General features: G+C 42.2%; 1 protein-coding gene across 2 annotated transcripts in view; it reads left to right on the top strand.

Annotated features, from left to right (window-relative positions):
• CEP104 (centrosomal protein 104) overlaps nt 1-25,978 on the top strand; it is a 503,971-nt gene that overhangs the window by 77,518 nt on the left and 400,475 nt on the right. For both annotated transcript variants that reach the window (XM_069239963.1, XM_069239962.1), the window contains exons 3-4: nt 18,640-18,813; nt 21,625-21,763. In XM_069239963.1, the coding sequence (XP_069096064.1) occupies nt 18,640-18,813; nt 21,625-21,763 (313 nt within the window). The remainder of the gene's footprint in view (nt 1-18,639; nt 18,814-21,624; nt 21,764-25,978) is intronic.

Below are 25,978 nucleotides of genomic sequence, written 5' to 3'. Positions count from 1 at the left end.
CCTTTGAAAGACAGTACTTAATAGTGGTGGAGGAGGGCCATCAACCCTGAAAAATTCCAGTGATCTAGGATCTAAACCTCAGAACCACCACAGAATCTGTACTAGACTTCTGATAATGCTAATCTGCCTTAACAGTGGCAGATAATATGCTATTTATATGGTTGATACCAGTAACAGCAATAACCATAAGCCCTGTGCCATCATACTGAAACTGCAAGACTGTTTAAGAAAATGCAGATATGCACCTGCATACTCATTAAACAAATTTCAAAGAACTGTCACTGATCCCCATGCTAATGTATCAACCCCATCATTAAGAAACAATCTCTCAGTCTGTAGGCTCTACTCACACTTGAGAGGTTCCCTGTATTTATCTGCAGGGACACTACATAGTTAATTTCACCTGCACTTTATTTGAGGTTTAGCATGTTTGTAAGCATTGCCTTTCATGTGAAGCTTATCATAGTTTTTACTGACAGCCTTACCATGCAGAGATTGGATTTCTGTCAAACAAAATTTCTTTGTTCTGTTACCAGGTTCAGCATTATCAGTTTCTTCATTTACATTGTACACAATAATAGGTTTACCTTTAGTCAATTATTAACACTTGTTACATAGACTAAAATGTTCTGAGCAACATGAGCAAGAACAGACTTTAATATTGTTTTTCTTAGGCTGGGACTGTAATTCACAGCACTAAAACATACCCCTCGTCTAACCAAGCTATCTGTCCGTGTTCAGTATATAATTCTTTGGACAAATGCAAGAGGAGTCTATTTCAGGATATCAAAAAGAATTTGACTGCAACTGTTGACTAGGCGATAGTATGTTCAACTCGGAGAACCTTGAATATTCTGTTGTTTTGTTGTTTTGACAAATGCTGCTTAGAGCAACAGGACTGAAACCAAAATGTGTGGTGTATGTAAAAGGAACTACAGTATGAGTAATAGTGTGGTGAATTTGATCTGTTGTCTATCTTTGAATACAAAGTTATAGAAGTACTGTAAAACCAACTACGGAAGACATACCCAAGTATGTCTTACTACTAAGGATGAGTTGTGTGTCATCTTTATTTTTTTATTTTTTGCTATCACATAGTTTAGTTTTTTGGCAGATGCCTTTCAATATTCATTTTTGTTAAGCTCTTAAACCAATTTCTTTAATGTGCTGTAGCAACAATCGTCAGACAGGTAGGTTCCAAGTATTTATTCTCGTATAAAGTAAGCCGCGCACACCATGAAACGTTCGGTCCAAGCCTCTGTTCCAACTGCCACCCGAGTATTCCCCTCTAGAACATTCCTACATAACATTACAATCCATGTAATTTAGAACAACCCTTTACTACACATCTTCCCTCTTGACATTTTTTAAATAACAAAGAAAAAAAAAACAGTGACGCTACTACAGATATACATTTTCTATAACCCCTTGCTACAAATATTGTAAGTTCACTCTAAAAATAAATACACAGTAATTCTACTAATGGTAATACATTTTGCTATATCTACTTACTACATATTCACTCTATATAAAAATATAAATCCTCCAGTAATTCTACTAATGGTAATACATTTTGCTATATCTGCTTGCTACATATTAACAGTAATTCTACTAATGGTAATACATTTGGTATATCAACTTACTACATATTCTCTCTGTATAAAAATATAAACCCTCCATTATCACACATATTCCCCTCTTCAATAACATTACATTTTTTTTAATATATACACTATTTCTATACTCTATTACACTACTACTACTACTCTATTATTACACAATATTCCATTTTATACTCACCTGTTCTTACCCTCTACTAATACTCATTTGGCTTACATTTTATTTACACACGTAGTCTTTTAGCTTGACCGGAATCCTAACGTATCTACCACTCTTGTTTCTGTTCGCACTCCCAATTTCGTGCTCGCTTCCACACTGATCATTCATATCATCTTCCATTCGTATTTCCTTTTCTTTGTCATTCCTTGTTAATCCACCATTCTCTTCCATCCAATCATAATTTCTATTACTCATTTCTCCATTTTCTTTCCTTCATTTTGCCATACGACTCAAATGCCACACCTTCACGTCACTTAATAATGCAGCATTACAGAACAGTTTAAACACTTTCATGGGTTTTGAAAATTTGCTTTCACCATTACGAATTTTCCCCTCTTTTTTTTTTTTTTACTCTGACCCACGATCCAACTTCAATAGGTACTATTTTAACACTTTGTTTCTTATTGTACCAGTCCTTGTATGTTTGTATAGCAGCCATCATTTTATCTTTTACACTCTCAGGAGACCACTCAACCCTTCTGGCACCTGGCAACCACGCCAAATCCTTATTTATGGGTTCTCGACCCCTCATCATCACAAATGGGCTTTCTCCAGTACTCCTACTAGAAGTTATTCTGTACGCCCAAATCATTTTATTTATCTCACTCTCCCAACTCACGCCACTACCAATGGCAAGTTGTATGGCCCCTTTTAAGACTCTATTAAAACGTTCCACTAAACCATGTCCTTCTGGGTGATATACTGACGTGGGCTTATGAACAATTCCATTCCTTTAAAAAAAATTTTTTAACTTTTCCACCGTGAATTTTGGTCCATTGTCTGACATAATGTATTATGGTAAACCTTCCTTCATAAATATTTCATCAAGAAATTGTACCACATCATCACAGTATACCTTATCCGTTATTTTCATTTCTGGCCATTTTGTAAAATGGTCTATCACTACAATAATGTATTTTTTTTTTCTTCACAATTCTCACTATCTATTGGTCCCATTACGTTGATACCAATTTTATCCCATGCCATATTAGGACAAGACACCGGACATAGCGGTGGTTTGAACATTTTCTGCACTTTATCAGACCCACTGCATTCCAAACATTCACGCACTAATCTTTCAATTTCGGTGTCCACACCCTGCCACCAATATGTATTTGTAATCCTTGACTTTGTTTTAGAAATGCCCAGATGTCCTTCATGGCACAATTTTATAACTTTACCCCGTAATATTTCTGGAGGTACAAATTTTCCACATCTCAACAACATGCCCTGTTCCTCACTCACCTCACTCCGAACTTCCCAAAAACTGCGTTCCATTTGATTTAAATGTTTTTTCCAGCCAACCTTTGTTCACATACCCCAAAATCTTTTGCACAACTTTGTTTTTTTATTGCGTCATGCCACTCTTGTGCATCAATCCCAACCATTCCATCATCAAACAGTACTGCCACACACTCTTCCTCATCTTCACTTTCCACTTTATCTGCTGGTATTGGCATACGGCTCAAAAAATCTGCTACTCTATTTCTGATTCCAGGTGTGTATATCACATTATAATCAAAACTTCACCGACATCCTGGCTAATCTTGGTGATGCTTTTTGTAAACCCAATGTAGTAAGCACTCTGGTTAATGGTTTATGATCTGTTCTCACTGTAACTCTATAGCCCCAAATGTATTGCCGGAAATGGGCTAAACCCCATGTACACGCAAGTGTTTCCCTCTCTATCACAGAATACTTTTCTTCTGCTGCAGTTAACGCTCGTGACGCAAAACCAACCACCCATTCATTATTCTCCTGATCCTGCTGAGACAACACCGCACCAAGTCCTTTTGTGCTAGCATCAGTGGTAATATATATTTTACAACTTGCATCAAATCCTTTTAGAAATGGTGCACCACTTATTTCTTTCTTAATTACTTGGAACTCCTTTTGACATTCACTAGTCCCTACAAACGTAACCTTATTTTTTACCAGTTGTCTGATAGCGTAAGTCTTTTCCGAAAAGTTTTTTATAAACTTTGAATAGAACTCTACCAATCCCAAAAAAGCTCTCACATCATCTTTACTCTGCGGAGTTAGAGCACCTTGAATAGCTCTCACCAATTCTGCTTTTGGTTTTATCCCTTCACCACTTATTTTGTGTCCTAAATACTTCACATTTCTCACAGCTATTTTACATTTTTCGTTCTCTGCCGTCAACCCTTTCGCTTAAAAAATCTCTAAGACCTGTTTTAATTTCTCATCGTGCTCCTCCTTTGTATTTCCCATTATTAACACGTCATCTTGGAAAAACATTACACCATTGATTCCCTCCAATAAATTACTCATTATTCTTTGAAACATTGCGGCCGCTGAGGCTAAACCAAACGGTACTCGTAAGAACCGGAAACATCGAATGGTGTAATGAATGTTGTTAATTTTCTACTATCAGGATGTAACTTCACTTGATGATAAGCAGATTTTAAACCTAAAGTCGAAAACCACTCATTCCTCTAGTGTTAGCAAACATCTAATAATTTTTTGGTATGGGAAATTGATCTAGCAATATATTTTTATTCAACTCTCTCAAATCAACACATAATCTAACTTTCCCATTCGCTCGTCTCCCTACCACCAATGGAGAAACCCATTCTGCTGACTTCACCTGTTCTATTATACCTTCTCGTACCAACTTCTTCAATTCCTGGGAAACCTCATCTCTAATGGAAAATGGTATATAGGGTACTTTATGTTCACACGGTTTTGCATCCTCCTTGAGTTCTATTTTATGACAAAAATTATTCAAACATCCCGTCTTTCCTGAGAACACCTTTGAGTGATTTTTTTACCCTTTGTGTTCTGTCAGATGTACTTTGTTCGTCTTCTATAGATCGCACAGGATCTGCACAATTGGGATTTAGGATAATACCCAGTTTCCCTTGGTCCTCCCACCCCAACACTGAAGGACCTTTTTTTGCTACATATAACTTGCATATCGCTTTCCTACCCTTAAATTCAAATTCCATGTTTCAATATTCTATGAATTCTATTTGTTCACCTGTGTAACTCTTTGCTTTTATATCTGTATTTTTTTTTTAATAATCACCACCATTCTCATTCTGGAATTTTCCATCCCAAACATTCTTATTGACAATTGTAAATGGTGATCCTGAGTCCGCCATCACCTCAATTATGACACCATCCATATTTACGTCCCACATCTGTTTCCTTCTTCCTTCCTGTTCAATATTTAACATTTCATACTCTACACAAAATACACCCCTTAAATCTGAATCTTCATCTTGAGTATTCAAACTTTCTTGAGAGTGTACTTCCTCTTGAATATATTTGACCTTACTCTTCGTATTGCTTCTACATACTCTTGCATAATGTCCCATCCTCTTGCAAACTGAGCATTTTTTATTCTTTGTGGGACATTTTTAACTGTTGACTAAGTGCTCCATACTTCCACATCGATAACACTTCTTGTTGCGCTCATTTCTATTACTTGGTTTGCTTTCTTCTTTATTTCTTTCTTTCCTTGTCTTACTCTTAGCAAAGTCTTTTCCCCTTTTTACCATGTTCAATTCCTGCATCTCACTCTCTACAGCTTTGGCACATCGCCCAGTAAGTTCTGCTTGCTTCACCAGCGCAACAAGCTCTTTTAAAGGTGCTTCTCCATTTACCCATAGTTTATCCTGTATATTTGGATTGCTTGTGTGCATTATTATTTGATCACAAATTAATTCCTCCTGTAACACCCCAAATCTACACGTTTTTGCCAACTGTTTAAGTGCAGCTACATACTCCACCACAGTCTCCTTTTTCCCTTGTTTCCGTTGGAAAAATTTATATCGTTCCACTGCAACACATACTACTGGAGAGAAATGCACATCCAAATCTTCCAACGCTTGGGTAAAAACATCTCCTTCTCCGTCCAGTCTAGTTTTTTTTATCCATGTCATTGTGCACTTTCAATCCCCCTGTACCAATACAATGTAAAATATATATATTTTGTGCTGTAAACTCTTCTTCTTCAAATGTCTCAATATAATTTAAAAAATACTCTTTCCATTCTTGCCATCTCATTGAAGGTTCACCTTTCGCCAGTAGAAATGGCTGTGGTGCAGTTACAGTAAATTCAAAGTACTCATGTTCTTAAATTTTCCTTTATTTTTTATTTAATATAGTATGTATACTATATACTTTCTTCAAAACTGCTTGCGGGTCTTTTCTCTAAAATCCTGACAGCGGGTGTAATGTCATCACGCGAGCCCTCATGCATTCCTCGTCAGCACGTAATGTCTTTCTTCAGACGCGCGCAAGATCTCGAGCTTTGTATGAAGCACAAGACGCGCCTCAAATTTCATTTGTGGAGATAAATAAATGCTGATCACAGCGCCTACCAGTATCTGGCATCGGACAGGAAAGATTACACTCTCAAGCATCCTGATGTCGAAAAGACGTCAGGATGTTGAAAAATGTTCCAGAAATTGTCCAAACCAACCAGCACAGCAGTGTGGGGGTGACCTTTTCCCTCGTCGCCAATTTCTTTAGCAACAATCGTCAGACAAGTAGGTTCCAAGTATTTATTCTTGTATAAAGTAAGCCCCGCACACCATGAAACGTCCGGTCCAAGCCTCTGTTCCAACTGCCACCCGAGTATTCCCCTCTAGAACATTCCTACATAACATTCCAATCCCTGTATTTAGAACAACCCATTACTACATGTGCATTGTTGATGTTTACTAGGCTTGAGAGCTAATGAGTTGTGACGGAGACCGGAGCTTTTGCTGCTTTTCTCAAGACCCATAATTGTGGCCAGGCATCAGGTATTCCTATTTGTAGAAAGGATTATCTGCATTTGCAAGAAGAGGAATGCCATCCAAGGGAAAACACCAAAGCAGTTAACAAAGGCCTAGCAATAGTTAAAATTCTGCTTCATGGACCGATATTTGTCTTTGCAGTGGATGTGCTAGACATAGAGTATATAGGACATTCCCAGAGTCCATTCTAAGGTTTATTGGAGTTCATGAAGATACCTAGAATCCACTAATATTAATATATCTTTAGGAAGCAAATAAATCCTTAGGAAGAAAGCTCAAGGCCTTTACAAAAGAATCTGTTTTGTGACTTCATATTTCTATCGACATACCAGAATACCGTATGTTTCATTTCATTGGCATAGGCTGTTTGATGGTAAAGATCATTGAGAGTGACAGGTCAAGAAGAGTGACTTTTAAATAATTAATGGGTCTTGAGACCCCAACAGTTTTCTTAGTTGCATTAAAAATTGGATCTCTTTGACCTATCCATCATACTTGGTAAAATGTTTTAGGTTAAGGAATTGGATGCAAGGCTGTTGTGCTTTTTAATAAACCTCTGTAAAGTCGCCTTTAAAATTGGTGATCAAGAAGTGCAGAATAACTCGAAAACTAGTAAATGGAGGGTACCTTCTGTGATATATATTAGTGCCCTATAATTTCTGGAGTGTAGGAGTAATTAATTGATCACTAGACCTCGCTTTCTCATAAACTCTAAAATTCAGTCTAGTCGACTATATGTGGTCTACAGTGCTTTATGCTACTTTATTAGTTTTCTAGATATGTTCTGTCAATCACCGTAGAGTTTGGCATATATTAAGTAACTGTATTTATTCATCTCTTCTGAAGTATTTCACTTGCAGCCTGTTGTATTTAAATGATTGAATTGATAGTTTTGGAAATAGATGTACATTTTGTTCCCTTGTTGATCAGTTGTCTGTTTCCCCTAGCAAAATCATTGAAATAAGATTTTGAATATCACATTAGTAAAATCATGTGCAGGAACTAATAACACTGATCCTTCAGAGAAGAGGGAATACAACGCAGATGTATTGGAAAACAAGCTCTTTTTAGAACGCAAATTCAAATGTATGAATCATAAAATTACGCTTGTATGGATTTTCTCAAGTGAAAAGGTTCACTAATAATGTTAAGTATGACCAAAACACACTGGAACAAGAGACTTGCATTTTCACAGCGGAGCCACTGCAAAAGCTAGCCAACATTCATGAACTAATACGTGTGTGGGTACGCTCAAATATTTTGCAGGTAATTTCCCACTATGTAAACATTCAAGATGTGCTTGTCACAGAGAAGTATAAATCTGTTTTGACAATAGAAAATTGGACAGAACACCCTTAAACTTGTGAGGTGGTGGAAATGTAGCAGAAGCCGTTTTTCCCTGGGATAAATGATTTCCCTCTGATATAAAAAGGGACAACAGAGTAATTTATAGCCTTGATTTGAAAGGTACATTCATTGACGGTTGTGGACGTTTTTTAAAGATATCTACATGTCCAAAGGACAAAATGCACCTGATATCTACTTGCTCCCCAATTCAGTTATAAGGGATGGCACATGCATCGTAATAGATTATTTTGATTTATTGAAACTACCATCCTAAATGAATGCTTTGAGACAAATATGTGAAAGTAAAGCTTTTTTTTCAAGTTTTATATTTTGAGCTCAGTGTTTATTATTGAGCTCACACTGCAGATGCAGTACTTGCAAGCTTCTATTTAATGAATATTGGAAGCGAGCAAAATAATGCTACGCTCACATACACACCATTGCAGTCAATACATTAAGTTAATACACACCTGTAAGAAAATGATTGAAACTTGTGGCCAATACATTGCAAACAAGCATTGGCAATGCCAGTAGATCTGCCTTTAAAGAAATACTGTATGTTAATATGAAGCATTACAAGTAAATAATATGGGAATATATATGTATCTGTGTGGAAGTACAGAAGTGTAGAATAATATTGGTGTAGGTTAAAAGATCAGGTGACAATTCCACTGTCAAGCCAGAGCTAAAAAAAAAATACATGTATGTTAAACACTGCCCTCCTCTCACCTGTGCTGCTGCAGGAGAAAAACAACACAAACATTTGAGTTATCTAAGACCCTTTAAAAATTATCAAAAAAAAAAAAAATTATCAAAGCTGCGTGGAGGGCAAACACTTTTTTGTAGAAGCTCACAACTTCTGAAATTTCTAACTCTGGTTGCATTGTGTGACCTGCAGAAAAACCCCTTGATCTCTGTAGTAGGTCCATTTACATAGTTGTCAGAGAGGAGTGTAATCTTTGGCCAGCAGGTTAATTGGTGTATGACTGCAGTCCTTGTTTCTTAAACCCAACGTACTGGCTCAAGGATTGGAACCAATGAGCTGCAGATTACACATGGAACTCTGTGACAGGCATATTAGATGTGGCACCTCTCTCAAATTTACAGCCTAATATTTCCACTAATTTTACTATCTCATGTAAGGGTTTTCAAACAGTACACTGATGCCTGCCTGCTTCTTAGCGCTAAAGGAAAGTCCTCACATGTTTTAACATTCACACCTGTATATTTTTCTTTTTTTTTGCAAATAATATTTTCATTCTTATTCTTTTTTTTTTCCTGCTAATGTTGTCACTAGGGTTGTAATGCAGTACGCTAACAACTGTGAGTGCCTCTTGAGACTTTATGGAAAATATTCCAGTCTGTTGTAATATGCAAATGTTCACGTCATAGAAAACATCTATTTTCTTTTTTTTTTTTTTAAAGCTTTGGTTCATTGGTCTGCAATTTCCACTCTAATTTCTTTCCTCCTCTTTTTTCACATTATCCTTCTTTTAACATATTTCTTTACTGTTCCCGCTTTCTGACACTATGCTCATTTCTCTTCTCTGGTGTCTTCTTACTTTGTACCTTTACACTTTATTTCTTCTCTCCTTTCTTTTTTTCCACTGTTTTCTGTCATTCGCGGGAATGGATGCATTATGTCAAGGCAATATCTGGGGCAGTTCTTTTTAAGGGGGGGATGCTGCTTTTGATCTTCACGTCGTTAGAATCTAGGTAGGCTGAGCACACAACACTCGGTCCAGAAGGAAAACTCAAGCACAAACGCCACCCTAGTTCTGCCCTGCACATACTCAGAGGCTCCTGAAAAGTAACATGTGCATACTGTATCTCCAAAGACATACAAAACGCACACCTCCATCTACATACACAACTGCAAACCCACACTCTTGAGCACATGCACCTTGAATCCAACTGCACAGCCACCCACTCTACTCCTGCAGAGATATACAAACCCTGTGGACAAACGTCTCTGCAGAATAATTCACAGTTCTGCATACACAGACTGGAGACACTCAGATCCTGTACAGACAAAGCCATACACACCTGCAAATAAACATATACTCCGCACAGATCCCCATCCTGCGGGCACACTTCTCCAGACACCCATATACCCAGTGCAGTCATACCACATAAGATGCACATCCCAACTGACCTTGCCCAGCAAATCCGTCAACCTACCTTTGAGGATTGCTCATTCACGGGGTAAGTGATTGATCCAGAAAGCAGAGTGAGCAATCAGTTGCAGGGGAGATTTGGTCTATAGGCTGCATATGTGTAGAGAGCAGTGGCGTAGCGTGGGGGGTACAGGGGGGGCCGGCCGCTCCGGGCGCAACATCTGGGCGGGGGCGCGCTCGCGAGTTTCTAAAATCCACGGGTTAGGGGGCGCAAATTACTTGCCTTGCCCCGGGTGCTGACAACCCACGCTACGCCACTGGTAGAGAGCTTAGAGGTAGTCTACACAGTGGCTGTGCCCAGGGGACTAGGGAGTAGATTCTGATGAGATTTATAGTCCTGGTGAGACAGGGAGAGGGGTTTCTCACTGAATGGACTGCTTGAATCTGCTTGAAATCTGTAGTATTAGAATGGAGTCAGTCATATAAATAAGGGGACCTTTAGTCATGCTTCATGGCAGATTTCACTTGAAACATGGGGAATTCAGGAATTACTAGCGATCTGGGGTAAGTAAATAAGCAGTGCTCGCTAGCACAATCTCAGAAAACAATAATAGTCACTTAATGGCAGTTTTAATCAAAATATAGAATACAATTCGACAACAAAGTGGGTACCAGTACGAAACGTGTTTAGTGGTCTATTAAGTGTGATTTACATATGTGAATAAGGTGATCATTCTGCGTATCACATGAATAAGAACACCACGGTTCATAAAATTATAGTAAACAATGCTATAGGTCTGCGTAGAAGTTGATGAGGCTGCATTCCCTTTAAAAATATGGGATCGTCATCAGGGCTCTTTCAAATATGGAGCATACGACCTAACAGAGTCTGGTGAAGAGCCATAGCATAAGATGGCTGGTTTGTGTGCGTCTACAGGAGAGTAAACCAGTCATGTGAAGAACTATATCATCAGATTTTGGCTTAGCTGTTTCTGAAAGGCAGTACCTCCTGTTCCCTGACAGAAGATATTTAAAGAGACGCTGCTGACTCAACATCAATCAACTTCCATAAGTCTTTATTTCCTCAGGAACCCCCAGTGGCCCAAATATCGTACAAGTCATGCATAGTGCAAGTAACAAGCGCATCTCCAGCAAAAATGAATATTGCACAATTTAATAAATAAACTGCTAGTATCTGGTATGTCATCAGCCCCCTGTACCTCCCTGGCCTACCTGAGAAGCTTGCCCAACCTTCAAACATAATGAGGCCCTGCTGCTCCACTGTCAGCTGGTAGCCCCAAAAGCATTTTCTGTAAACGTGATGCCCGCTAACTTAAACTAAGCACATCTTCCATCTCATTAAAAGGTCCAACTGCCCTATGCCCTGCATTTGTGTCCCGCTGGCTAAAAACTCACCTAAGCTCACCTACAACTTGAAATGGTGCTTGTTGCATATGACTCTTCCACCACATGAAACACCCTCTGCCTCCTGTTTCCCGTAGTTCTTCAGGTTGCTGTATTAGTTCTGTATGCTTCCAGGGCAAACACGGATTATGTGCCGTTGTGAGTGAGACAAAGCATCTGCAATGCCCTTATAGTTGGTTTGGACCAGCTGTCCTTTGAGTATGTGTGTGTCAAATATGAACACCTCCATGAAACTCAAAACTTTCTCCTTCTTGGCTCTTTAATCATTAACCAATGCTAAAAATGTTTGACTGTCCATGTGAAACGTCACTTGGTACTGTGCACAAATGCTACTACTGGAGCGGGGGGGGGGGGGGGGTATTCCAAAAAGCAATGCCCTTTATACGACTCTGACAAGCTTCTGGCCACTGCTTTGTACATCACCCGAAATCCAGGGCAGACCAAAACCCCAGTTGACAAAACATCTGCACCTGCCGCTCCTCTTTCACCTGCAGAGTATACATGGTACCACCATTAAAGTCAGTCAGAAAAGCCTCCCACACTTTCAGGTCTGCTTTCACCCCTGCCTTCAGTGTAAACCTGTAATGAGGTAACCCAGCACTAAACATAGCAAAGCCTTTTTCAACTTCAAAAACATCCGCCTTAATCACCCAGATACAAAATACAAGTGGCCAAGCAGTAACTGTATTTTTCTCAGTTCCATTTTTTTAACACGAACTACCTCTTCAGACCTGACAGCAAGCTCCCCCCACCATCTACTTCAGCATGCTAGCCTCTATCTTCATCCCATCCAGCTCACTGCCCAAAAGTGAACACACATGCATTTTCTTCTGTTTTCTTAGGCTCAGATCATATTCTTGAATCCCCAATCAGGTCTTTAAAGCTCTTCAAGTCAATCTTTCACTTACCTGATTATTTCTCCCCCGCCTTCCTTCAACTGCAGCAAACAAAAAATCATCCAAGTACTGTCACAGCCATGTGTCCAGTGAATGTGAAAGCTCATTGCAGAAAACGGCTTAACACCTAAGAGTATACAGTACTGAGTATCACATTTCCCAAGGAAATAGAAGCATCAAATGTCTTGCTAATTCCAAATTTACTTCTTTTGACTAATCCTTTGCTTGCAGTTTTTTGTGTAGCAGCTTAAGCACCTCTATAAACGCCGCTTTCTATTTCTCTTCCTTTGTGGATAGCATCATACAAGCCTCACACCCATATAAACCGGTGTCTTCTTACCATTCGAATCCCCTTCACTGTATTACTCTTTCCTGTTAGCTATGTTGCGGACCTAATCGAAGGACCCTCCCTTTTATTTTCTTATACTTACACCTTGCCTACTACCAAGGCCTTCTAGGCTCTGTCCCCATTGCTAGCCTTTTCCTGCTCCACTCCCCTTTAACCCTCAATGCCTTTATCAGCCCCAGTTGTGATTACTGCACTAACCACTTCAACTAACTACACATCCATAAGCATGTTCCTTTTCTGTGCTGTACCGACCTTTCCTGCAGACCACCATTCCTTCCCCTCTGAGCATTAACTGAAATACTCTTGTGTTTGTTCCATATGCTTCACCTTTGCTGCTTTTTTCTTTGGCAATTCAGCAGTTGCTCCTTTCCCGTAGCTCTGCAACACTTAAACTCTCCTCTTCCAGTTAGGGTTGATATGCATGTTGAAAAAAAGTGAGTTCCCACCATCTTCTTTTCTGCCACTTCTCCAACTGTGTACACTCTTCCAGCTGGTTCCAGTGCTGACATACGAGGAAGAGCATGGAGCGAGGAGGTTGCAAGGAGGTCACACACACACACACACACACACAGGAGAAACCAGAGAGATATGCAGGGGTAGGAGCCCAAATTGCTCCAAGCCCACAAAGCCACAAAGTTCAGGGGAGTCACTTGGACCCTTCTGGACCAGACCGCAGCTGCAGTTGTAGCCACAGCGGACACAGTGGGTGCAGCCGGTCATGGCTGCAGTCAATACTGAGTGTGCTGCTGTGGTATCCACTTTGTGAGTACCGCAGTGTCTGTCTGCAGTGTAAAATAGCTTACAGAGGTCAATGTTGGCGGCCACTGGGGCCATCCAATTCCATATCTTGCACCTTCCGGCGGTTGAGCACTTGCTGCTGGTGACTCTCTATAGTTTGCAGAGGCAGCCAGCGTTCAGTAGGTGTAGCTTGTTCCTGTAGTGGAGCTTGCTGTTTGCTGACTACCCTGCTACTTGGTCTCTTGTTGGATACAATTTGACCCAGAATCTTCCTTTTAACTGTTTTATGTTTTTAGATTATTGTTAAACATTTTTTTTTATATTATTATTTTTAATCAGCATAATTCTCATCGTTGGTTGGAACCTGGCTCACAGCGACGAACCTGGTACCTTTAATTTGTTTCCGGGGTGGTGGTGCTGCCAATCTGCTGGTTGTGCCTTTAGAAGACATTTGGATTATATTAATGAATATGTCTCCGTGTTCAAAAGATCTGCATGACAAAACTATTGTCTATCAAACTTCCATGACTTAACATTTTTTATCATCGATACCTTCAACTACTTCACAGGAGATTATTCCACTCCTAAGAAAATAATTAAACCAGGTTTTTTACCCCTGGAGGACAGAATTTTGAAGAAATCTTGGTTGGACCCTTCTCAGTTGATGTCAAAACAGTCAGTGGAAGGAGATAATACTGTGGTTCACATTTTAAGACCTCTCCTTATAGGGTAGTAATGGGAGGAAAAAGGCACTTTGGGGTGTTCATTGATAAAAACTGCCTCTCTTAATTGTAATTTGAATAACTCACCTAGGGCAAGGATTTCCTTTTGTACCACTTTTTAAAGAATACAAGTGTAAATGATGTAAATTCTTGTGAACATTTTGAATTGCAGCAGAGTCAATAAATAAATTATGCTTTTGAAAAATGTGAAATTTGTTTCGAAGATTCACTTTCCTCTGATCAATTTTGTTTTCCCAGTCTGATGATAATGTGCCTCACCCACACATTGTGGACCCTTCAATTTCTTCACGCTACCAAACAGTCATGATCCTCCACCAATTCTCGTTCTTCCAACTCCTTACCCTAATTACCATCATAGTCTTGCTTCTCCTATTCCAGCCCATCATTGCCCACTACCGTGAAGATCTTCACACTACTGACTTCACTGTCCCATGGTTCCAGTCTCCTCTTCTTGGTGTCTAATATGGGTCATACCTCCTTTCAATGTGATGTCAAGGAGCTGTGCAAATAATGTAACCAGTGGATGAACACCAACTCTGATATAGTCTGCCAGCATTGCATGAATTCCCCCTCCCCCCATGCTACTACAGCAAAGGAGGTCTGCCTCACTGGGACCCCCTATGACCAAACTAAATTCACTTACTGCATAAGCACGCTCCTCGCTGCTTCTTATCCCAGATCCACTTCCCTATTCTATACTGCCCTCCTTTCTTTTCATAAAATGGGAACACCAGCACCCATCTGATGGTGTATACCCATCACTATACCACAGCAATGCATCTTTGCCAGCCTCTGACTGCCTTCGCCCACTCTTTGAACGATTGTTTCACAACCATACAGCCTCATTGTTGCAAAAATCACTCCTTCTTGTGCAGAATATGTAGATCGCAGTCCAACTGCTTTCTGCAACTGATTGCCACCTTCATACCTGAGAACCAGCATCCCTTACCTCTGGCTAGCATCACCACACTAGGAGATTCTGTGTTGCTACCACCTAGCAAGTCTTTTATGGAGGCTCTCGCCTAATGCATACCAGCGGCAACCCCCACGCCACTCCATACACAAATATTGTCTCTCTCTTTCTCTCTCCATCCTTATCATACTGTAATGTCTCAACATGCCTGTCCGGTCATGCCACACACTGTATTGTAGCCTCTAGCCCGGACATCCCTTCCCTGGCAGTCCTATGACCATGTGACAGGCCAGACCCACTCTCCTTAGACCACAATTTAATATTTCTTTCACGAGCACTCCCGTCACCCGGCCCAACACTGCTCTTGCATTAGCTGCCTTGTGACTGTGCCACCGGCTATCAGGTGTACAGCAACTGTCCCACTACAGACACCTGTAAAACCCGGCTTTATTCATCCCCGTTTAAGGTATTCTTAACCTACTACCAGTGTGGGAGCAAGCTATCACCCAGGCAGAATTCCCCTCTGCATCCTGGGCTAAGCTCTTTTGCGCTATCACTTCAGATAATCTACAAATCCTCTTCCACCATTTCATATGAGGCACCAGTTGCCTGAAAAGCCTGGGGAGACCTTACTGCCACCCCCAATCATCCAGTTTGCAAACTTGCCACTGTGATAAGCAGCTTGCTGAAATCTACTGAACTGTCAGTTCGCCCCTTAGCTGATGCTTTGCAACGCAGAGGGATACTAGGATAATGGGAGTTGCAAAGGCTTATCAGTTGTAGTTGTCCAACACACAAAATAGCCATTAAAACGTTCTGGCCTGGACAAAAATATGCAGGTCATGGCACCTGACAAATATCGCCCATCCCTGGTTAATTACATAAATTACTTTTAAACTAGACCACGGGAGCCTGTTCGTGACAAAACGTCAAGGCTTTCTGCCAGAGGAATGAGAGTGAATGGACAACACACAGGGTCACCCATTCGAGTACCGGTTGAGGCAGCGAACCACAGAAGTGACCCCTGGGCCTGGGGTGAGAGGACCTCTTTCACTCCTCACTCCTAGTCAAATGACAAATGTTTATCAAGATTTAGATCTGCAGTGCACTCAACATTATACACTATATGAAATACATGATCATTACATATTTAAAAGGTCTTTGTCTTTTAAAAATGTCAAATGTCAAAACCCATCATTTCATTCACTTGTTTAAACAATGATTGCAGTGCTTCTTGTTGAGCGAGCCCCGTATTTCCAAAGCAATGGTTTCAACAGGCGACAGTGATTAATATGGAGTAAGGGGCAGACAAATAAAACATGCTCTAGAATTTGAATAGAGGCCGAGCGGAGACCACACAGTTTGTACCCCAGGGTCATATCACTCCAAGCTCTAGCAGTATACTATAACATCATATTTATACATAGCAATAATAGGAGTTGCCAGATGCCGTTCTCGAAATTCCTTTTTTTTTTTTAAATTATTTTTATTGTTTTTGATTCAAACAAGAAAAAACAAGCAATACATGGTTTGCAGTGTTGGGTACATCAATGCATAGTGAGTTTGTTCATAAGCGTTTATCAGTTATTGCACATTACCACTGAACATGTCTTCTGGACCAATATGGCGCTTTTAAGGCCTCTTCTGTCGAGCTCTTCTCCCACTCTCAGTCCCCTCATTCTGTGATCTCCTGAAGTTCCTCCCCGAGTCTGCCCGTTTGCACTGTTGCCCAGGCTCCCCAAATCTTCTCCCATTTCCTAGGACAGCCCTTGTCTTTGTAAATCACCTCCTCAGTCCTCTGGCACCAGTGAAGGCCACGCTGCCAATCTGATAGTTCCCCCCTCCCCATGCTCTTGTGATATTGCGTTTTGCTACCCCAGAAGCCAGTCTTAACCAAATTTCGGGCCAGAAGTGATCTCCTGATATTCCAAAGATTAGCCACATAGGGTCCAAAGGTACGACCAGCGCTATGGTTCGGGACATTTCACTGATTATACTAGTCCAGTAGTCCCGCATCGGGGGCAGCCCTAGAGTGTGTGTATGAATGTGCCTTCTTCATTGCAGCCCCTCAGACACTGCGAGTTCTCAGCCCTACCGATTTTGTGTAACAATGTGCGAGAGTAGAATGCTCTTTGCAGGATTTTCAGCTGGGCAAGCCGGAATCTGGCCCTAATGGCTATGTTCCTGGGGCTGCCAAGACCTCACCCCACTCATCTTCATCTAGGTGTCCCAGGTCTGTCTCCCATGCCTCTCTCAACTTGCTCAATCGGTCTGGGGAATTGTTGATCAGCTTTCTGTAACTCAGTAAGATTCCATTTCTGGGAAGTGGTTCCACTAGGACCTTATCTTTCAGTGGTGAGGCGTCTGGTAGTTGGTCCCCTTCCCTGAGATGTCTCCTGAGGGCGTGCCCCAATTGCAGGTACTGGTAATATTTAGTGTCTGCCATCGCGTATTCCTCTCTGCGTGTATCCAAGCTGGTGTAAGCCTATCCCCTCCACACATCTCCCAAGCGCTCTATGCCTATCATCTCCCATTTCTGAAAGCCCTGAAGCCCTCACACGTCCGCGAGGGCATCACTGTGCCACAGCAGGGCAAGGTCTATGAGCTTCCCAGCCCACCCCAAATAGTTAGTTGCTTCTTTCCATGCCAAGATCACAACCCTAGTGTGGTGCGGCAGAGTTTGTTCACATCTGGTATCATGCCATTCTCCTGCGCCCTGGACTATGTATAAATCCTAACCTCCATCTTCCACATTCCTAGTCCCATTATGTGATAGTGTTGAAGGTGTACCTACGGGAGCTGCATTTTCTCCAGGTCCCGCATGTGCAGCTTTTGGATCTCAGTGTGTCTTGGCCTTTGGGAACAATGTGTAAGGATGGGTGCATATTTGTATCCCTCTTTCAGTCCCAGTGTTAATAGCATTCACAAACCCCAGGCTGTCTTAATAAAGAAGATGTAACATTTACTTGTGGATAGACCCATATTTCCTATTCCTATCCTTTATTCTGATCAAAGGCATCTGCCCAATCACAGGCCTTTGTACATTTCCCATGCTGACTGGATCTGTTTTTGCAACCCTGGTTGACTGCAAGCACCAGACTGTTGCAGCTCTTCATCTGTACATAATACTTCAGTATGTAGTTGTTAAGCCAACAAAATGGGCATTAAAGCGTCCTGTCCGTGAGAGAAATCTACAGGAAATGGGCTGCGGGCGAATATCGACCATCTCTAGTTAATTAGTTATATTAGTTGAGCAACCTTACAGAATTCTAAAGGCTTCATGTGTGGGTTAAAATGAGTAAAGAAACACGTTAATATATGTTTATATTGTATTTATCACAAACGTCTAAGGAGCCAACGTTTGAGTAAAAATGGCAATAGCATTTTAGACATTGTCATGAACCTGTTTTAGGGTGTCCATATTAATGCATGGCTGTTGTTTTAAAAAGAAGTATTAGATTAAAAGAAGGAGAAAAACATTGATTTATTTTTCCTGCTTCCAGGTTCTGTCAGTACGCTCAAGAAATTGTCCTGCAGCTGATAGAGAGAAGTCGAATTCGTAAACTACAGCTTCTGGCACACCAGTACATGATTTCTTCGAAGATCGAGTTTTATATTGCAGAGAGCTTGCCCGAATATTTTGCACCGTACCAGTCTGAGAGGTTTCGCAGACTTGGGTAAGCAAAGGCAGTTGAGTGGATACTACTAGCACTTGTGTGGGGCAACTTTAATGTGAAAAAACTATAAGGCAAAGGCACAGCTTTCCTTTTAATAAGTATTGGCTTGTGATGGCTCGTACAATTTGTTTGCATGTCAGAGGCTCATCACTGAACCATACTACTCTTTTGCATTGGGAACTCATGTAAGTTCACATTTGATTCCCAGATTGAAGCACCAGCTAAAAGTGGATTTGTGGATTAAGTCTCCCGTAATTGGTTCTTCAAATTTAGATTTCTTCTATAAAGATTTGACACTACGTAGGTGGAACATGTTGATTATACACCATTTCTGCTTTTCAAATTGACCTATTTAACAAAAGTATATTGCACTGTTTCTCTGTTTACGTGAAGGAGACAACCTTATTTGGGAAGTAAAGCCTCATTTAAAGAACTTTGGAACAGTGTATATCCTTAGTTTATTATTTTGACGTGTGCTGGGTTTTTCTTTCGGCTGTATATACGTTGATGTGGTAAACTGGCTCTGATAATCTGGAAGATAGGCCCTTAACTTAATAATAATAACTTGTTTTTATTTAGTGCTGGATACTGCCTTTCTAATATTTCTAGGCACTGTAAAAACTTAATGTTACCATTACTCATTTTCCCATGTGAAAACTAAGGCTGAGTCTGCCTTTCCAGACTTATGGCTGAATTACCACATTAATTTATTGCATTAATTAAAATTATCTTTATATCGGCCGATAGGGCAATAAAAGCATACAAACATAATAAATAATTAAAACTGAACTTCTAGCATAAAAAGATCGTTTCGAATACATAAAATCTTAGTAGACCTGGATGTAATAATAAAAATAAGATGAACAGCATGGCATCACATTCGATAAGGAACCATTCTGCAAAGTCTCCACATAGCACCCAGAAATTTGGCCACAGGAAAAAAACATGCAAGCCTGCGGTTAGACCTCAAAATACATAAGGTAACACTGTGCTTGGGCATGCTCAAACGCCTGTGGATAGTGGGTAGCTATAGGCATAGGTCGGGCAGACAAAGAAGTCATGAGAAACACTCTGTGCTGAGCAAAAGCAAACTGTGCACACATCTGCACACATCCGTGGACCCAGTAGCCAACCTTACTGTAAAGGATCTCAGTGGAAGGGTACCCACACAAAATTGGAAGTATAGCTTCTGATCCAGAGGAACATGACCAGATCCCAAAATGACTCGTATATACTGACGGGCTTAAAGTAAAAAAAGTCATTAGACAGCCTTCCTGGAGTCGTTCACCCCTACGGTCTCCTAATAGAGGGACTTCAGTGCAATCTTCGCCAGGAAACACTAAGAGTTCTATCCCACGGCCTCAACATCATCTCCTACGCAGACGACACTCAGCTCATCCTCTCCCTCATGAGGAACCCCGCAACCGCCAAGAACAACCTCCACACTGGACTCCGCGCCATCGCCAGCTGGATGACAGCAAGCCACCTCAAGCTGAATTCAGATAAGACCTAGATCATCATCTTCGGCCCCAACAAATCAGCATGGGACGACTCCTGGTGGCCGGCCACCCTGGGATCGCCCCCAACGCCCACCACCCACGCACGCAACCTTGGCTTCATACTAGACTCTCCATGACCCAGCAAGTCAACGCCATCTCGTCCTCATGTTTCAACACCCTTCGAATGCTTCGCAAGGCCTTCGGGTGGATTCCCGTGTAAACCAGAAGAATGTTCACCCATGCCCTCGTTAGCAGCAGTCGACTACAGCAACGCTCTCTACGCGGGAACAACTGCCAAGCTCCAGAAAAAAACTCCAGCGCATCCAGAGCGCCTCAGCACGTCTCATCCTCAAACTTCCTCGCCACTAACACATCTCTGCCCACCTCAGGGACCTTCACTAGCTACCCTTCAACAAAAGGATCGGCTTCTAAATCCTAATCCACGCTCACAAATCTCTCCACGGTACCGAACCGGCCTACCTCAACGATCGACTCAACTTCCACAACCGACACGCCAGCTCCGCTCCGCCAACCTCTCCCTCGCAACAGTCCCCCAAATTCACTGTACCACAACCGGCAGCAGATCCTTCTCCCTCCCTGCCAACCTATATAAGACCCAGGACCTCCTGACCTTCAGGAAGTGCCTCGACCTTTGAGCAGTAGCACCCCCCCTCACCCCCACCCTCCCTAGCGCCTAGAGACCCTTCCGGGTGAGTAGCGCGCTAAACAAATTGATTCATTGATTGATTGATATCAGCCCAAGAGAATTAAGTGATTTTTTTTTTTTTAATGGTATTTTGATATAGCCATGTTTGTTTATGAAATTGGTCAGTTTCAGTAGTGTCTTGTAAAGCTAATGCATAGTGGACCAATTCTTGAACTGTCCACAACTGCCTCCAGAAGAGCAGAGGGTTTAACCTGGCTTTGGCCACAAGACTTTTCAGACCCAAAATCGTGAAACAGGGGTGTACGGGGGGAAAGAGAAGCAAGAGTACAAGTGAGTTTATTTTAAACCCAACTGAGTGGGTCGAGGGTTAATTTATTGCATTAACTCAGTTTAGATCTTGCTTTCAGTGCCATGTTTAAGTAGTACTCTGACAGTAAACTATATCCTAATCCATAGATAATGCTTTTCCCTAACTACAGTTGGAGCTATTCTATGATCCAATTTGGGATAGCTGGTTTATTGCAGCTTTCTTATCAGTTAAGTAATGACTCATGAAATATAGTTTCCATCGCTGCAGACTTAAAGCAGAACATCTACCCTTACAATGTTTATATGTTGATTCCTTTGTATTTGTTTTCACCGTAGGTATGTGTCCCTTTCAGACAATGAGAAGACTGGATACAAAGCTCGGGAGTTGAAGTCTGTGTATGTGGATGCTGTTGGGCAGTATCTGAAGCTAGTTTTTCATAAAAACTACATAAATCGGTACAATTTGTATAACCAGGTAAGCATAACCGTAAAGAAGAGGGCTGAAACTAAGTTATAACAGGCAATGTCTATTACATACCACTTTATCTACTAAACTCCTACTCCCTCTGTGTTGCCCAAGTCTTGTGTTACAATTGTTTGTAGCCAACAAAACTTTGCATTGCTATAGTTTGGGGTTGTACAATAGCTGTTTGAAAGTGTGAATCATTGCATATCTGCCAAGATTAACTTGATCATGATAATATCTATCCATTGAGTTCAACAAATAATCTGGCAACACAACTTTCCCTTCATTTGAAATCCCGACATTATCTTGCTCTTTCTGATGGATACACCTACCTGTGGATTCCTCACCAAAAGAATTCTCCCCTCGCGCCAGCCTTCGACGGAAATTTCTTCTAGCTCTGCACGTCGACGATGACGTCACAATCGCCCGACTCCACGCGACGCCACATGACGTCATCTAGGCAATAAGAAGCCAACGTCGACGTGCAGACGTCAGTTCCCTTTTTTTCCGTGCCCGAATAACGGTTGTTTCTTCGAGGCTCACAGGGAGCTACTGTTACCAACTGACGGGTACGATGTCGCAGCCTAGACAATCCGGCTTTAAACCTTGTAACCAATGCGGGGGTCGGATGTCGCCTCTTCCTTGGGAGGGGTGCAGCAAGGAAAGCAGCCGTAGTCTTCCACCATTCCCTGTCCATTCGTCTCCAGTAGGGGGGAGACTTACCCTTTTTCTTCCAATGTGGGAGGTCATAACATCAGACTCCTGGGTCATCGACATTGTGAAGAGGGGGTACGCTCTTCCCTTTCGGGAATTTCCTCCCACCCTCCCTCCCCGCCCATCCTTCTGTTCGGAAGACCATTTTCTCCTGTTACAGCAGGAGGTATTATCCCTATTACAAAAAGGTGCAATAGAGTTGGTTCCTGAGCAAGAGAGGGGTCAGAGGTGCTATTCAAGATACTTTCTGATTCCCAAAAAGGATGGTCGACTGAGACCGATTTTGGACTTGAGGATTTTGAATTGGTTCCTCAAACAGGAAAAGTTCAAAATGCTGACCCTCTCATAGGTTCTTTTGGCGTTGAACGAAGGAGACTGGATGGTGTTGGTCGATTTGCAGGACGTGTATTTTCATATTCCGATCCTCAGATCGCACAGGAAGTATCTCCGTTTTGTGGTGGGATCACAACATTATCAGTTTGCGGTCCTTCCGTTTGGTCTTACTTCAGCACCTCGAGTCTTCACGAAGGTGATGGCGGTGGTAGCGGCAGAGCTCAGAAGAAAAGGGATCGCTGTGTTTCCCTATCTGGACGATTGGTTGATTAAAGCCAGTACTCCAGAGCTCGTGCGGTGCCATCTCCAGTCGACGACTCAATTGTTGTACGACCTGGGGTTTTCAGTCAATGTACCCAAGTCTCACCTGGAGCCCTCTCAATGCCTCCTGTTCATAGGGGCAGTATGAGTCCTTCGTCTGCTCGGTCTGTTTGCTTCTTGCATACTGTTGGTCACTCATGCACACTGGCACATGAGGGCTCTCCAGTGGTGCGTCCGCAGGCAGTGGTTTCAGCACAAAGGGGATCTCGAGGACTCGATAAAGATCTCCAGAGACACTGCAGTGGATCTTCAATGGTGGGCAGCGGTCAACAACCTGTCTCAAGGAAGGCCGTTCTCGCTACCCCCACCAGTGGCCTCAGTGGTAACGGATGCTTCCACTCTAGGGTGGGGAGCTCATCGGGGGGACCTGGAGCTCAAAGGCCTTTGGTCTCCAGTAGAACAGAAATTATACATCAATCTGTTAGAATTGTGGGCAGTACGGCTGGCACTCAAGGCCTTCCTCCCTTCCATTCGTGGTCAGTCAGTCCAGGTTCTAACGGACAACACAACCGCAATGTGGTATATAAACAAACAGGGAGGACTGGGGTCGTATCTTCTCTGCAGAGAAGCTCTTCGACTCTGGTCCTGGCTTCAGGACCACAAGATCTGCTTGATTGCACATTATTTGGCCGGAGTCCTGAATGTGCGTGCAGACATTCTCAGTCGACGCATCTCGGTCGACCACAAGTGGCGTCTTCATCCAGATCTAGTTCTGTATATCTTCCGGATGTGGGGATATCCACAAATAGATCTGTTTGCAACTCGAGAGAATGTGCAATGCCCGCTGTTTTGCAGCCTCCAGTATCCGGTGCAAGGAGCTCTGGGGGACGCGTTTCAGATGTCCTGGAAGGGTCAGTTGCTTTACGTGTTTCCCCCCATACCCTTGATTCCTCGAGATCTCAGGAAAATCCGCCAGGACCGAGCTCAAGTCATCTTAATAGCTCCGGATTGGCCGAGAAGGGTGTGGTATTCGGACCTACTCCAACTCTCTCAGTGCCCTCCGCTCCATCTCCCTTGCAGGGTGGACCTCCTCTCGCAGTCGCAGGGGCAGATTCTACACCCCCACCTCCAGAGCCTGCATCTTCATGCCTGGAGATTGAACGGGGCAATCTGAGTTCCTTTTCTCTCCATCCAGATGTGGTGGAAGTTATTCTATCGGCCAGGCGACACTCCACCAAGTCAATCTATGCGAATCGTTGGGCTAAGTTTACAAGCTGGTGTGGAGAGAATAGTTTAGATCCTTTAAGAGCTGGTTTATCTGACATTTTGTCATTTGCGCTCTATTTGGCACAGAAAGGTTTTTCAGTTGCCACTGTTAAGGGTTATCTGTCTGCACTATCTGCTTTTCTGTGCCTTCCTGATCAACCATCCTTCTTTAAATCACCAATTGTTTTAAAGTTTCTAAAGGGACTCACTAATAAGTATCCGCCCACGCCATTCGTTATGCCTCAGTGGGACCTTAACTTGGTTTTAACTTTTCTTATGGGGGCCCCGTTTGAACCCATGCACTCTTGTTCTCTACGGTTTCTAGTATTTAAAACTGTTTTCCTGGTGGCCATAACATCTGCCAGAAGGGTTGGTGAGCTTCAGGCTCTAACTGTAGAAATCCCATTCCTTTCCTTCTTCAAGGACAAAGTGGTGTTGAGGACCAAGGCGGCTTTCCTACCAAAGGTTGTTACACCCTTTCACCTGGGGCAGTCAATTACCCTCTCTTCCTTTTACCCTCCACCTCACCCATCCAAGGAGGAAGAGAGGCTCCACCGGCTGGATCCGCGAAGAGCACTGAGCTTCTATGTCGCCAGGACGAAAGAGTTCAGACAGGATGAACAGCTCTTCGTTGGACACGTGGGGAAGAGGAAAGGTAGAGCGGTCCACAAGAGAACGCTGTCCAGGTGGGTCATTCTATGTATTAAGATCTGCTATTCTTTGGCGAAGAGAGATCCACCTGTGGGGCTTCGTGCCCATTCCACCAGGGCCAAAGCAGCTTCATCGGCTTTGGCTAGAGGTGTTCCTGTGGCTGACATCTGCAGGGCAGCGACCTGGGCATCCCTCCATACTTTTGCCAAGCATTACTGTTTGGACTCTGAGGTCAGGAGGGATGGCCATTTTGCTCGCTCGGTGCTGCAAGATTTCTTGGTTTGACCATTCGGGCACCCACTACTGGAGGTTATACTGCTTGGGGACTCTATTCTTTTGGTGAGGAATCCACAGGTAGGTGTATCCATCAGAAGAATAAGTTACTTACCTTCGGTAACGCTTTTTCTGGTGGATACAGTTTCCTCACGGTCCCACCCACCTCCCCGTTGCCTGACTGGTCAAACCAGGATCTCTTTGGGTGCGCATCCTTGGACTTGTATATATATGTATATAGCTTTCACATGTTGTATTCATTGTATATACTTTTCCTTTGCAATCTAAGATAGTGAAAAGGACATTTTGGACTGAAATTTTAAATATATATATATTTATTTATTTATATCTCGAATTGAGAATTCATAACTGTGATATATATTTTATTATATTAAATGTTTTATTTTCGTCTATTCTGGATTAGTGTGTGCTCTTAAGGTTTAACCTGTTCGCCTCTATGGCACGTAAAAAAAGAAAATGGTGATAACTGACGTCTGCACGTCAACGTTAGCTTCTTATTGCCTAGATGACGTCATGTGGCGTCGCGTGGAGTCGGGCGATTGTGACGTCATCGTCGACGTGCAGAGCTAGAAGAAATTTCCGTCGAAGGCTGGCGCGAGGGGAGAATTCTTCAGTGAGGAATCCACAGGTAGTTACTGTATCCACCAGAAAAAGCGTTACCGAAGGTAAGTAACTTATTCTTTTTGACCACATCCTGCTTTTGCC

The sequence above is a fragment of the Pleurodeles waltl genome, chromosome 6, assembly GCF_031143425.1.
Source record: "Pleurodeles waltl isolate 20211129_DDA chromosome 6, aPleWal1.hap1.20221129, whole genome shotgun sequence".
Classification (NCBI taxonomy): domain Eukaryota; kingdom Metazoa; phylum Chordata; class Amphibia; order Caudata; family Salamandridae; genus Pleurodeles; species Pleurodeles waltl.
Note: the sequence above shows the minus strand (reverse complement) of the source record. Positions and strands in the feature narration are given on the sequence as shown.